Raw genomic sequence first — 12,874 nt, 5'->3', positions numbered from 1 at the left:
AGTACACTGTAGCTGTCTTCAGACACACCAGAAGAGGACATCAGAACCCCATTATAGATGGCTGTGGGCCACCATGTGGTTGCTGGGAATTGAACTCAGGACCTCTGGAAGAGCAGTCAGTGCCCTTAACCATCTGTCCAGCCCCCAATAGAGTGATTTCTTTTCTTTCTTTCTGTTTTTTTAGAGACAGGGTTTCTTTGTGTAGCTCTGGCTGTCCTGGAACTCGCTCTGTAGACCAGGCTGGCCTCAAACTCACACACATCTGCCTGCCTCTGCCTCCACAGCACTGAGATGAAGGATGTGAGCCACCACCTGCAGATTTCTTAAGTGTAGTGGCCTGGAGAGGGCGCCTAGTCCCTTCATCCCTTCATCTTCAGCCCTTCTTCCATAAACTCAGACTATACATCCACTGATCTGTATCCCTTGTAATACTCTCTATAACAGACTGCCAACCCGATTCTCTTGACTTCTGTGTGCTACGCAAGGAAATTTAGTCATCCCAGGAAGGAGTTGTAAGAGCTTTGATGAGTAGCCAGCCAACCAGAAAACCAAGTACAACAGCATAGGGTTTTGGATTAGTGTCTTGTGAAGCTACCTTGGGGAACTGTAAACTTGAGTTCTGGTGCTATCTCCAGGTAGAAAAGTGTCAGAAGTTGACATCACAAAACACTGGGTAGAGTCCTCTGCCCCGACCGACGGCTTCCTTGCTGGTGAGAAAGCCTCGCTCACCTGGTGTCAATCCCCTTCTTTGTTGAAGTAAGGTCAGAGGGGTAAGTTAGGGATTGGTTTTCTGAAAGAACACCAAAATACAAAATCAAATTTTCTATTTAAAAACTGTTCATTTGCAGTGGTGGCGCACGCCTTTAATCCCAGCACTTGGGAGGCAGAGGCAGGTGGATTTCTGAGTTCGAGGCCACCCTGGTCTACAGAGTGAGTTCCAGGACAGCCAGGGCTATACAGAGAAATCCTGTCTCGAAAAACCAAACTAAAACAAACCAAAACAAAACAAACCAAAACAAAACAAAAACCTGTTCATTGGGAGTGGGGCTGGAGAGATGGTTCAGTGGTTAAGAGCACTTGCTCCTGCAGAGGACCCAGGTTCAGTTCCCAGCACCCACAGGGCAATTACCAACATCTGGAACTCCAGTTCCAAGGAATCCGTTGCCTCCTCTTCCCCTCTGCCGGGCACCAGCATGCACAGGGCATGCATACAAACATGCAAGTAAAACGTTCATACACATAAAAAAGAAAAATTAAAAATTGTAATTGTGCCAAAATATAAAGATTCAACTTACCATCTCAACCGTGGTTCTAAGTATGTGGTTCTGTAACAATTAACACACTCACATTGTTATGCCACCTATGAATTCTTTCCAGCCATCTTTCAAAACTTAAACTCTATGCCCATTACACAAGTCCTCACTTTCTCCGGCAAACACCAAGTATTCTCTCTATGACCTCCAGCTCTAGATACCCAGAAGTGAGTGAGATTCCTCGGCAGGATTGTTTGTGACTAGTTGTCTCACTCAGTACAGTCTTCATGGTTCCTCCATGCTATATCATAGTATGTGTCAGAATTCCTTAGGGCTAAATAGTATTCTACACCCTCCACTTTAATCACTCGTGAATTGATAGCTGGATTAATTACACTGGTGCTGCCATAAATACAGAAATACAAACACCTTTATGAGATAATCCACTTTGGAGGGAATCATTTTACATTCTTTGCAACAATACATAAGGCTCGCAATTTTGCCATGCCAACAGCTGCTATTTTCTGTCTTAAGTAGCCATCTTGGAAGGCAAGCATTGGTTGATTACCTTTCATATAAACTTATTGTGCCTTTTCTCTATAACTTTATGGTTAAACACTTTAGAACATGCTTGATAAACTAAAAACATTTCTAGTAGGTATTGATAATGCAAAGAAATAGTGTATCAATGAGGAATTTTAAAGGACAATATGGTTTCTATGAATTATAAAAGGGAACCCAGGAGTGTGGAGTTCTCAATTAAGCCAGGAGTCTGCCTCATCCAGCACCCTCCACAGAAGGGCCCTTCCCCTAACAACCAGAGCTTAGCCTGCGGTCAGGACCTTCCTATCAGACCCTTCCCATCCACCTCAGCTCTGGTAAGGACAAACTGGATAGAGTAGCAAGGCCATCCTTCCTGGGCAGCAGAGTGAGCTGTACCCCTTAGCACAGAGGTATCAGTGATAAACAAACGTTGGGAAAGCTGACAAGAAAAAAAAAAAAAAAACAAAACAAAACACTGTAGCCTTGAAAGGTTAAAAAAAAAAATCTTTGATTAAATCCAGAAATAGAATCCAAATAGCTTCACAGAACAATAAATGAACATATCCTGTTATTAAAATTTTCCTGGCTTCCAGATTGCAAATCCTGAAGAGATTTTTTTAAACAAAAGATTAAACTATAAATAAAAATTTAAGACAATTTTAAAAGACTTTTTAAATTTGAAAGTCACTCGGCTAAAAAGTATCTGAGGAACCAAGAGAGCAAAAACACTTTAAATTGAAGATAATTTACTCAAGGTCCTGTGAGATGTCAGGGACTTACAGAGTACTTGTCACCAAGCCTCAGGACCTGAGTATGGAAAGAGAAAACTGACTTCCAAAAGTTGTCCTCTGACCCACACATACACACTGTGGCATGCACAAGAACACACACGTTCACAAAATAAAATAAAAATGAAATTAGAGGGCTGGTGAGATGGCTCAGTGGGTAAGAGCACCCGACTGCTCTTCCNAAGGTCCAGAGTTCAAATCCCAGCAACCACATGGTGGCTCACAACCATCCGTAACGAGATCTTGCGCCCTCTTCTGGAGTGTCTGAAGACAGCTACAGTGTACTTACATATAATAAATAAATAAAAAATCTTAAAAAAAAATGAAATTAGAATAAAAGGTGTTTTGGGCTAGTGAGATGGCTCAGGGGTTAAGAGCACTGCCTGCTCACTCTTCCAGAGGTCCTGAGTTCAACTCCCAGCAACCATCTGTAATGGGATCCAATGGCCTCTTTTGGTGTATCTGAAAACAGTGACAGTGTACATAAATAAATAAATGTTGTTTTCTTAGTCGGTTGTAGTTTACATTTAAAAACATTAAAATTCATATACAAGCTTTATTAAATAGTCACTGCTTTACAAGAAACTCCAACCCATCTAAGCTAGAATTACTGTGCAAAGGGAAAAGCTTTCATTCATTCTCTGCATGGATGAGAAATTCCGGTATGAAAGTAAAGGGTTCCCCACTATAGCAAGCGCCGTGTGGTCAGACGCAGACACCAAGAGCAGCCTGGTGTGCAGGCCAACAGCGACTGAACACTCACGCTTGGTGTGCTTACAGTTTTTAAAAGAACAGTCATTAAAAAAGGGCAGGAGACATAAACGTCTCTCTAATATTATTGACCCTTGGCACTCACAGGAAAAGGTGCCAACCCGTAAGTGTCCTCTGATCTGCACATGCTTCGGGCACCCCTCAGGATAATTATTTAAACTAGGTGTGACAATGTACCCGTCAGACCTCCATAAGCACTGGCCTCTGCCTTCTGGATGGCAGCAAAGGGTCTCACTGCACAGGCCTGTCTGTCGTCCACAGTGGCCTCCAGCACAGCTCACCTGATTCACCTGTTGCCACAAGCACCCAGATGCTTCACTCGCTTAAATGTGTACAGTTTAAAAAGACTGTCCACCTCACTTGAAAGCAAAAGCTATTTATTGACTGTAAAATATAAACCATATATCTAGCAAGAAGTAACCGTGAGATGTTACCCACAATCCTACATATTTGCCGTGGTAAAGTTAAATCAAGCGAAGCATTTAAAGTCTGTTACCATGTTCACCGTGCCACCCCTTAGAGAAGACAACTCAGAAATATTCCAATATCAAAAATCATTAACACTTAGATTTGCAGTTACCCCAGTAACAAAAGGTCATGTCCCTAAGGTAGGTGCCAGGTGCCTTATGGGAAGGATGAGGATTCAAGGAGAACGTCAGCTGGCTTCCTCCATGTGGCTTTCAGAACACTTAAGGCTCCCTGGCCTGGATGTCACTCCAGCCCACTCAGCCTTTACTCGATCTCAACTCTAAGAGCCTCCACCCCACCCAGGCCAACACCGCTGGGAATTCAAGCGCAAGCGCTTACACCATTTACGACATCGTGGGCTGTAAACAACTCATCTGCTGGGAAAGTTATTTTGTACACTCCGGGCCTGGGCCATTTCCCGAGCCACAGAAGGCAAGTGAGTCCTTCCCAGTCCCCATTCATTTTAAGTCAATTTTAAAGCAGACAGTTATTTTAAATAAATAGCATATAATATTAACTCCTTTATGTAAGTACCATGAAGGGCATCCAACATGGAAGAATTTTTACCCATACAATAAAATATAAGAAGCCACATTCATTTAGGGGGGAGGGGGTCTGGAGGGCAATTCCACATATATTATAAAATAGTACTTGAAAAGAACATCAGTATCTGAACTACATAGTGAGACCTTATCTCAAAACAAGAAAAGAAAATCAGCACACGTTTAAAAAAACAACACTATTTTAGATAGGCCTCACATACCACCGTGACTTTTAAAGAAACTGTGGAGTGTGAGCAACATGGAGCTCTTTCCTAAAGTCTCCTATCAGGAGACAAGGCAGAAGAACAACTTCAAACCCAAGGACGTCCAGGGCTACAGAGCAGCTCCCGGCTGGCCTAGGCTAGACAGAACCTGTCTGTCTCAACTACAAAAACAACAGGTATACTCAATAACATTAATTAAAAAAAAAAACCTCACTAAGTTTTTTGGGGCAAAGAAATTTACTATCTGAACAGCTTGCTTGAATTTCTAGGGTTTTGTCTTTGTTATTTCAAGTCAGGGTCTCTCAGTGTGCCTTTGGCTGGCTGTGTACACCAGACTGGCCTCACTCAGAAATCCACCTGGCCCACTTCTGCGTGCTAAGGTTAAAGGTGTGTAGCAGCGCGCCTGGCCTTCGGAGCTTTTTTAAAGCTACTGTATTTTTATTCTCTTTATGTAGAAGCCTCAGATGATAAGCTTTAAACTTGCTATCTAATAAGCTTGACCACATACACCCAGGTAGAAGAGCCACAGCCAGTTCTAACACGGTTAATTTCAAACGAAGGTTTCCCTTTAATTCCTCAAGTGCTGAATCACGTGACCACAGGGTGGCAGTGGCAGAGTCTTGGCTCCTGGAGCAAATGTGAAGTGTGCAAAAAGCAACCCACCTCAGGATGTGCAAAAAAGACATGATCCACAGTATGAGTGAAACCTGCCTGTCTGTCCAAAACCCGAACCCGCGCTTCATTTCCCCACTGCCTTGAATGGTGTTTACTTTCTGACGTCTCAAAGATTTCCTTCAGGCAAGCCTGTGAACCTGCTCCTTCTGTTACGTTGCAGCCAGGATGGGAGAACCCAGAAGCAAGCAGGGAAGCCAGCTCAGCTCATCAAGGCAGGCATCAACTTTGGTCCAGGGAAAGTGACAGTAGAAACCGGCAAGGCAAGGTGTGGAAGGGATCCCCAGGCTCGCTCTCCAGCTGACCTGTGCAGTGCTATCAAATTCACCTCATTAGCTCACATTACCAGAAATCTACTTTCCTAGCTAGGCAAACTCCTTTAGCTCCAAATTCCAGAACTTCTCCAAGTTGCCAAGAATCAAGCCGACTCACAGCATGAACTCTTCTCAACAGACTTTGTAACCTGGCCACGGACACTCAGATGCTTCCTGACCACCCGCAAATGCCCTGCTCCACATCTGGTGACAGGAAGGAAAAAGTCAAAGTCCCCAGCCCAGAGTCACACTGCTGATAGGTCAGGGCCGGTGCAAAACCCACATACCACAGGTACAAGGATAGGCTACTAGAAAAACCCCTAGAGGCCAGGGAGGGCCGGGAAGCAGCAGCAGAACTTGCCAGAGCTCCGACATCATTCCCCACAGACCCTAATCTATTATTGCAACCTTGTTTCCCACTCCTATCCTACTCTCCCAGTCTTCAGCCAGAACGTGCTACAGCTGTTAAAGTGCTCCTGCTCCTGCCTGCTTGCTTCCTCTGAAAGCCTTGTCTCCCACCCCGTCTGAATCATGAGAGCCTGGCTGTATCTTCAGTGCCCTTCTCAAAGTCTGCTTCCCACAAGGGGCCTGTGCCATTGCTCACACAGACCCAGATGTGAAAACAAGAGAGCTTTAAGTGCTTGGGTTTAGTGTGGGCCTTTCTCTGTACACTGTACACTGTACCTGTGGACTTGCTGAGTATGAGCTGCACTGTTAGAACAATCTAGGATCCATACCTTTGTTCCTCAAACATCCCACCATTATTCTAAGATAGGTAAAATCTAAATGGCAAGCATATTCAGAGATAAAACATTCCATAGGCTTCTTTGACTTCAATCCTTTTTCGTTTTTGCAAGCATGTTACACAACTTAAGAAATAAAGTATACCATGCCATGCTTTTCTGTATATTTACAGAGTTGTAGACCCAACTAAAATCTTATTTTATAGTCTCTCAGGCACCTAAACATAGCTACATTAGCAGGTACCCTCCATCTCTTCTCTACTTCAAAGCAAGCTTTCTTTCTAAAAATTGCCTGCTGTGGGCATTTTACATAAATGGAATAAAAAACAAAAAGTGCTGTTTTGAGACAGAATTTGACTGTCCTATAGTACTCTCTATGCAGACCAACTGGCCTAGAACTCAGAGATGCTCCTTCATCTAACTCCCAAGTGCTAGGATTACAGGCTCGTGTCACCACACCACACAGGGCTGAACAACGTAGTCTTTATCACCTGCTTTCTCTCACTAAGCATAAGATGCTTGAAACTCAAGAGTTGATTCTGTGGCATGGATCTCCATGCCTGCCTCATCTCCAGCTAGCATCCCACTACACAGACACACAGTAGCCTCTGGCCCATCCTTGGGCCTTTTCCAGCTTGTGTTAGGCGGGAAAGCGCTGTAAACATTTACATCGAGTTGTAAGGGAGGCAGATGTTTCCCCTCCTGAGGAACATGTGGTGATTCTGTTTACTAGTTTAAGGAACTGCCAAACGTTTCCAATTGACTGTGCCATGACACATTTGCACCAACAGCGAGTGCAGTGCAGTTCCAACTTCTCTGTGGTATAACCTGAGCAGGACTGACCTCATGACACATGTACTTATCCTCCTACTACCCTGATGAAAGAAAAGAAACTGGGGGGGGGGGCGCATGTAGGGATGCTTCAGTGGTTAAGAGCATTTGCTGTTCTTAAAGGGACCCAGGTTCAGTTCTTAGCTCCCAGGGGTGACTCATACCCATACAGACTCCAGTCCTAAGGAATTCAACAACCTCCTCTGTGACACCAAGCACCCTCTTGGTACCCATGCATCCCTGTGACAAGATGCTCATACACATAAAGGAATCTTTTTTAAAATTTGGAAAAGGGCTCAGTAGGCAAAAGTACAGGTGCCAAAGCTGTCAACCGGAGTCGTATCCCAGGGGTCCGAGTGGTAGAGAGAGAAAACTGAGTCCTACAAGTTAGCTTCTCAACAGAGGGATGGAGGGAAGAAGGGAGAGGTTATGAGAGGGACAAGAGAGGATATTCTTAATATAAAAAAAGGTGAACAGGTTAATTGCATCCAAAAGCAAGCAAGGAAAGAAAACATGAATGAACAAACAAGGTAAATTAACCAGAAAGTAACCAAAAAGAGAGAAACTGGCTAATGTGTTCAGAAAGGCCTCTCTGAGAAAGGCAGGCAGGCCTGAGATGAGGGGAGGTGGAGGCAGAAGAACAAGTGTTAATAAAACCAGAGGCACACTCAAGAGTCAGTCACAGGGCCAACCGTGGCTGAGGGGCAGTGAGGGGCAGACAGGCAGTTGAAATGGGGAAGCAGAGGCCTAGGGGCAGCGGGAACGGCTCTGGATTTGGCCTAACTCACCTTGTCTCCTCCTCCTCCTCCCTCTCCACGGAGCTTTCACACCTCTCCTGGCTGCACCTGACAGTAGCGACTATCACCACATGGCCTAGGTGAATTAGCTAGTTATTCGTGGTCTAGAGAGAGCACCTTAGCCACCAGCAACCTAACAAAAGAATCTTCAGATATTTATCAAATATAGTTTTCCAGCTATTCGGGAATTATCAAGGTCTTGCAAAGGACACCCGCAATTCACTCCCATAATTTAAACCCAGACTTCACCAGGTGTGGTGGCACATGCCTTTAATCCCAGCACTTTGGAGGCAAAGGCAGGCAGATTTCTGAGTTCGAGGCCAGCCTGGTCTACAGAGTGAGTTCCAGAACAGCCGGGGCTTTACAGAGAAACCCTGTCTCGAAAAACAACAACAACCCAGACTTCATCCTTATAAAGTCTAATTAATTGCTTTTCCATTTTATTGATTTGAAAATATTCAACACCTAAACATAAAAGCTACAGACACGCAACAGTCTGTGTGTTCCTCTAGTGTCTGAGTCTCCTGAAGTAAGATTTCTTGTTTCACACACCACAGCCACACTCAAGCTTTTCAGAGAAGAAGTTGGGTGTGGCAGAACACATCTGCTAACCTGGGCTATGATAGTAAGAATCAGTCTCACAGTAACAATAACAACACAGAACAAAGAGTCAAAAATGTTTGCAGAACTCTCCTGATATAAACGGTCGGTCCTTGATTAAAAGAATGTGTAACCTCCTCAAACTTGCAAAGTTTGAAATTCCTGCCTCTCTTCTTGCTCTGCCACCAGCTCCCACCAGGTACCGCATGCCTACCGACCCCTACTTCCTGCTAGTCTCCGGGTCCCAGTCCCATCCACCTCAGGTTTTATGATTTACATTCCCCACTGGGAGAAATCCAACCAGTTCTTCAAGGTGCAGGGCAAACACTCTCTATTCTTGCCCTTCCCTGAGCGAAATCTCCACCCCACCTCTAGGAACAATTGTGTGTAACTCGGACCCTGCCTGCCTGGTTCCCCACCTGGCCCAGAGCTAGACAGAGGACATCTTGGGGAGGAATGCTCTCACCGTACCACTGTCCTAAACTCACTCCAAACATGCAGTATGCCCACCGGCAATCACTTACTCTTCCATCTATGATAACACAGGCTTTATTTAGCACCGGTCAAATACTTGCAAAAATTAAACAAAGCAGGGATAGGAGTCTTTTCTTCCAAATCTAGAACAAAGTCTTTAGTGCCTGGTACTAACCTATCTACACTCTGTGAAGAACGTGCAGGCTTTGGTGCCTGGTTCTAACCTATCTAGACTCTGTGGAGAATGTGCTGCTCTGGAGAGCCTAGGGCGGCTGCTCGGAGCATTTGTTGCTCCTACGGAAATGAAGGCTTGATTCCCCAGCACCCAAACAGGGAGACCCTCAACCATCCATAGCTCCAATTCCAGGATCTGGCACACTGTTCTGATCTCCCTGAGCACCAGGCACACACGTGGCACACAGGAAGGCAAACGTTCATAAACATAAGGAATTGTAATTAACTTTTAAAAAAAGAATCGAATCTGGTGCCATAAACCTGTGACCTGAGCACTGAAGAGGCAGGAGGCGCAAGAGCAAAGGTGATCTTCATCACCGCAGAGACTTGAGGCTACCCTGGGGTACTGAACAGACTCACCTTACCCTCAGGCCCACTGCTGAGAGGCAGAAGCAGGAGGACCACAAACCTCAGCAGCTCCGGCTCCTAGTGAGTTCTAGGCTATCTCGAGCCACACGGGAAAAACTATGGTAGTACTATGATGGTGACACGCTTGAGGCTCTAAAGCTAGAAGACACCACTACACTCAGGTCAAAGACCTCCGCACGATCCCATAGCTAAGGACTGGAGCCCAAAGGGATTCTATCCAGCACTACCCACCTACCTAAAGCGCCTGCTGTTCAGCAGGAACCTCAAAACATCTGGGGGTGGGGGGTGGGGAACCTGACATGCATAAAGACTTGTGTTAATGTTTTAAATATTCGCTAACGGAGTTTTCTGGGTTTAATTTTTACGAGGAAAGGCTCATTAATCCCTAATCGCACAGATCACATTAACAGCTATTTTCAAACTCAGCTGTGCCAGTTAAGGCTATAAAATATTGTTGGGAACACACAACCGACCAAAACTTCTGCTCAGTAATGGTTTTGACCAGAAACTCATCCGCCGGAGTCAGTTTTTCCTTATTTGTGCCCAAAGGCCCAACAGACTAAACATTACAGCTGTCCCAATTTTCTAATTTCAACTTGCATTTATGATAACGCTTTTGTTTCGTGTACGGCGCTCAGGCTGCTGACACAGCTGGGCCGCTTCTTTGTAATAAACACAGGGCTTCTATATTTAAAAGTACAGTGCAACTTTGTTGTAACATCCCCTCCCCAGTCTCCGGGCTAATTTTCTGTCTTCCAAGCTCCACCTCCATCCCATGATTTTTTTTTTTTTTTTTTTTAATCAGTGACGCTCCAAACAGCCTCCGGGAAAGCCGGCTCTGTTCTTTCAAGACATCTCATCCCAGTGGTATTTTTCTTCTCCGCAGTTTGCCGTGTGTTTGAAAAGGGGAGTTAGAAGGAAAATAAGAGACATTCTGCAAAAGCCTTGAGGCGAGGGTTGCTTGGGTGGGGAAGCGGTGGACCGGGGTCGGGTGCACGCGGCGGGGGTCTCAGAGCCCGGCCGGCGACAGGGATCGGCGGGGGTCCGGCGATAGGGAGCAGCGGGGGCTGGCGAGCCGTGGGGTGGTCTCCAGCCGATGTTGACAGTAACTGGAGCGCGGCGGGCACGCCCCGGCCCGCCGAGTCGGAAGGGGGCGGCGGAGCAGGGTGTGGGCCGAGGGGGCACCCTGGCGGGGGGAGATAAGGCGAGGCCCGAGTTAATCATCACCTCCCGAGAGCCTGGAAAAGTACGGGCTGAGGGCGGGGTGCAGCCGCGGGGAAAGCGAAACTCCTCTCGCAGCGGGCCCGAGCGCGGCCGCCGCGCTCCTCCGGCCTCCGCGAGCCAAGCTCCCAGCCACGGGAGCAACTACACTGCCTGCTCCCAAACTCACCCCGAACACGGCTGCAGAAGTCAGCCAGAGCCACTGAGCAAGCAAACTCAACTAGAGCAAAAAGTGACACTGTTCCCATACCGGGAGTCGAACCCGGGCCGCCTGGGTGAAAACCAGGAATCCTAACCGCTAGACCATATGGGAAGTGCTGCTACGAGCACTGCCGTGACCCACCTGACTAGCGTCAGCGCCGCTACCGCTCAGCCACTCGGCGCAACTCGCGCCAACGAAGCCGCCCCCGCGGCCGCTGCCCCACGCGCGGGCACGAGCCCGGCGGAGCGCGCGGGCGTGGCGGGGGGGAGGAGCGGAGCTGGCGCGCGCCCCTGGAAAGTTCTGAGACGAAGCCGGGCGCCCCGTGCGCTCCCAGAACGGGCGGCTGCGCCTTTCTTTCTCAGCCGTCAGGTCGCGGGCTGCTCCCCGGTCACAGAGCGGGCGGGCAAGCCGGCAAAGCGGAGGGCGGCGCCGGCCGTGGGAACGGCGGCGTGCGGCCGGGGCTGGGGGGAGGCGATCGAGCCTCTCGGCTGCGAGCCAGCTCGGGAGTGGAGGTTCTGGATCCCGGGAGGCGTGAGGACCGCGGGATGGAGCCTGGGTCGGACGCTCGGGGCCCGCGGCTCCGGTCCCGTCGCGCTTTCGTCCCTTCTGGGTGACCTCAACCCCTTTATACCGACCCCACCTCTCAGGCGCCGCGAGTACCGCCCCGTGGGGGAGGGGAAGAGGCGGTGACACCGCGCGCGCGGGTTGGGCCGTCGCGGCCGCCGTAGTCCACCCGCGGAAACGCCGTACCGGGGCGGAGACGCCGAGACCGAGAGGTCCTGGCTTGCGCCTGCGGCGGACATCAGTGAGCGGGATCGCGGGCTGCCCGCGGAGCCGCCGCCGTCATGTGAGTCGGGTCGGATCGGGTCCGGTCGGGCTTGCGCCGCCAGGCGCCCGCTAATGGCCTCCTCCCGCCCCTCCGCTTGCCCCGGGCCGCCGGACCTGCCGGGCCGGTTCTCCGGGAGACGCGGCCGCCCTCTAGGCTGGAGCCGGGGACTCGGGTGCCGCCCCCGCCCGCCCGCCGGCTCCCGGGGCCGGGGTGGCGCTGCGGCCTCAGATGTCCAGGGGCTTTTCCCAGCCTCGAGTCCCCAGAACGAATGAATTAGCTAGAAGAGCACGGGAAAGGGAAATACTTTTGAGACTCGTATTTCTTCATCTCGGTGCAGTGTAATTTACCTTCACGGGAGAGCAGTTTTCCACGGACTTTAGCTTTACATAAATAATACAACTGCTTTGCTAAGACAGAAGTCCGAAAACAGCCTTATATCCCATTTTTTTAACAACTGTAAAAATTCCTTTCAATTTTTGGATAAGCTTAGAGTTGTTTTTATCTTTTCAGGGCCGACTACTGGAAGTCACAACCAAAGAAATTCTGTGATTACTGCAAGTGCTGGATAGCAGACAATAGGCCTGTATGAAATTTTTATTAAAATATTCACGTGATGTGTTGCTTTTTGACTTAAGTAGTGTGTATAAACCACTTTCATGTATAGTGCTCTTCATTCTTCAAAACCTAAAAAGGTTTCTTTTGTTTGATTCCCTCTTATGAAAGCTACAGCCTTCTCCTTTTCATCAATCTGACTTTGATTTTAAGGCCAAATTATTTCTGGGGCCTTTGAGGAAATGGACAGTGAGTGGGGTAATCTTGTTTATGGAATACCTGCCCCTTAAAAAAGAATATTGTAGTTTTTCCTCTTCTCCACAGGAAGGAGAACAGCATTATTCCCTGGTGAAATACAAAGGGAGCAGCTGAGCCGGGCGTGGTGGCCCACACCTTTAATCCCAGCACCCAGGAGGCAGAGGCAGGTGGATTTCTGAGTTCGAGGCC

General features: G+C 48.0%; 2 protein-coding genes and 1 non-coding gene across 4 annotated transcripts in view; 1 reads left to right on the top strand and 2 right to left on the bottom strand.

Annotated features, from left to right (window-relative positions):
- The window catches only part of Elf1 (E74 like ETS transcription factor 1), a 98,062-nt gene extending 86,423 nt beyond the window's left edge, over nt 1–11,639 (bottom strand). Inside the window, exon 1 of the mRNA XM_021181555.2 lies at nt 11,188–11,639. The gene's annotated coding sequence lies outside the window, so the exon portion shown is untranslated. The remainder of the gene's footprint in view (nt 1–11,187) is intronic.
- On the bottom strand, nt 11,086–11,157 carry Trnae-uuc. The gene has a single exon. It is a non-coding gene; the product is annotated as a tRNA-Glu (tRNA).
- The window catches only part of Wbp4 (WW domain binding protein 4), a 20,993-nt gene continuing 19,427 nt past the window's right edge, over nt 11,309–12,874 (top strand). Inside the window, exons 1-2 of one of the 2 annotated variants that reach the window (XM_021181558.2) lie at nt 11,309–11,893; nt 12,386–12,458. In XM_021181558.2, the coding sequence (XP_021037217.1) occupies nt 11,892–11,893; nt 12,386–12,458 (75 nt within the window). In that variant the 5' untranslated portion in view covers nt 11,309–11,891. The remainder of the gene's footprint in view (nt 11,894–12,385; nt 12,459–12,874) is intronic. The other variant, XM_029469344.1, reaches the window with a different exon arrangement.

The sequence above is a fragment of the Mus caroli genome, chromosome 14, assembly GCF_900094665.2.
Source record: "Mus caroli chromosome 14, CAROLI_EIJ_v1.1, whole genome shotgun sequence".
Classification (NCBI taxonomy): domain Eukaryota; kingdom Metazoa; phylum Chordata; class Mammalia; order Rodentia; family Muridae; genus Mus; species Mus caroli.
This window is presented reverse-complemented; position numbering and strand designations above follow the sequence as displayed.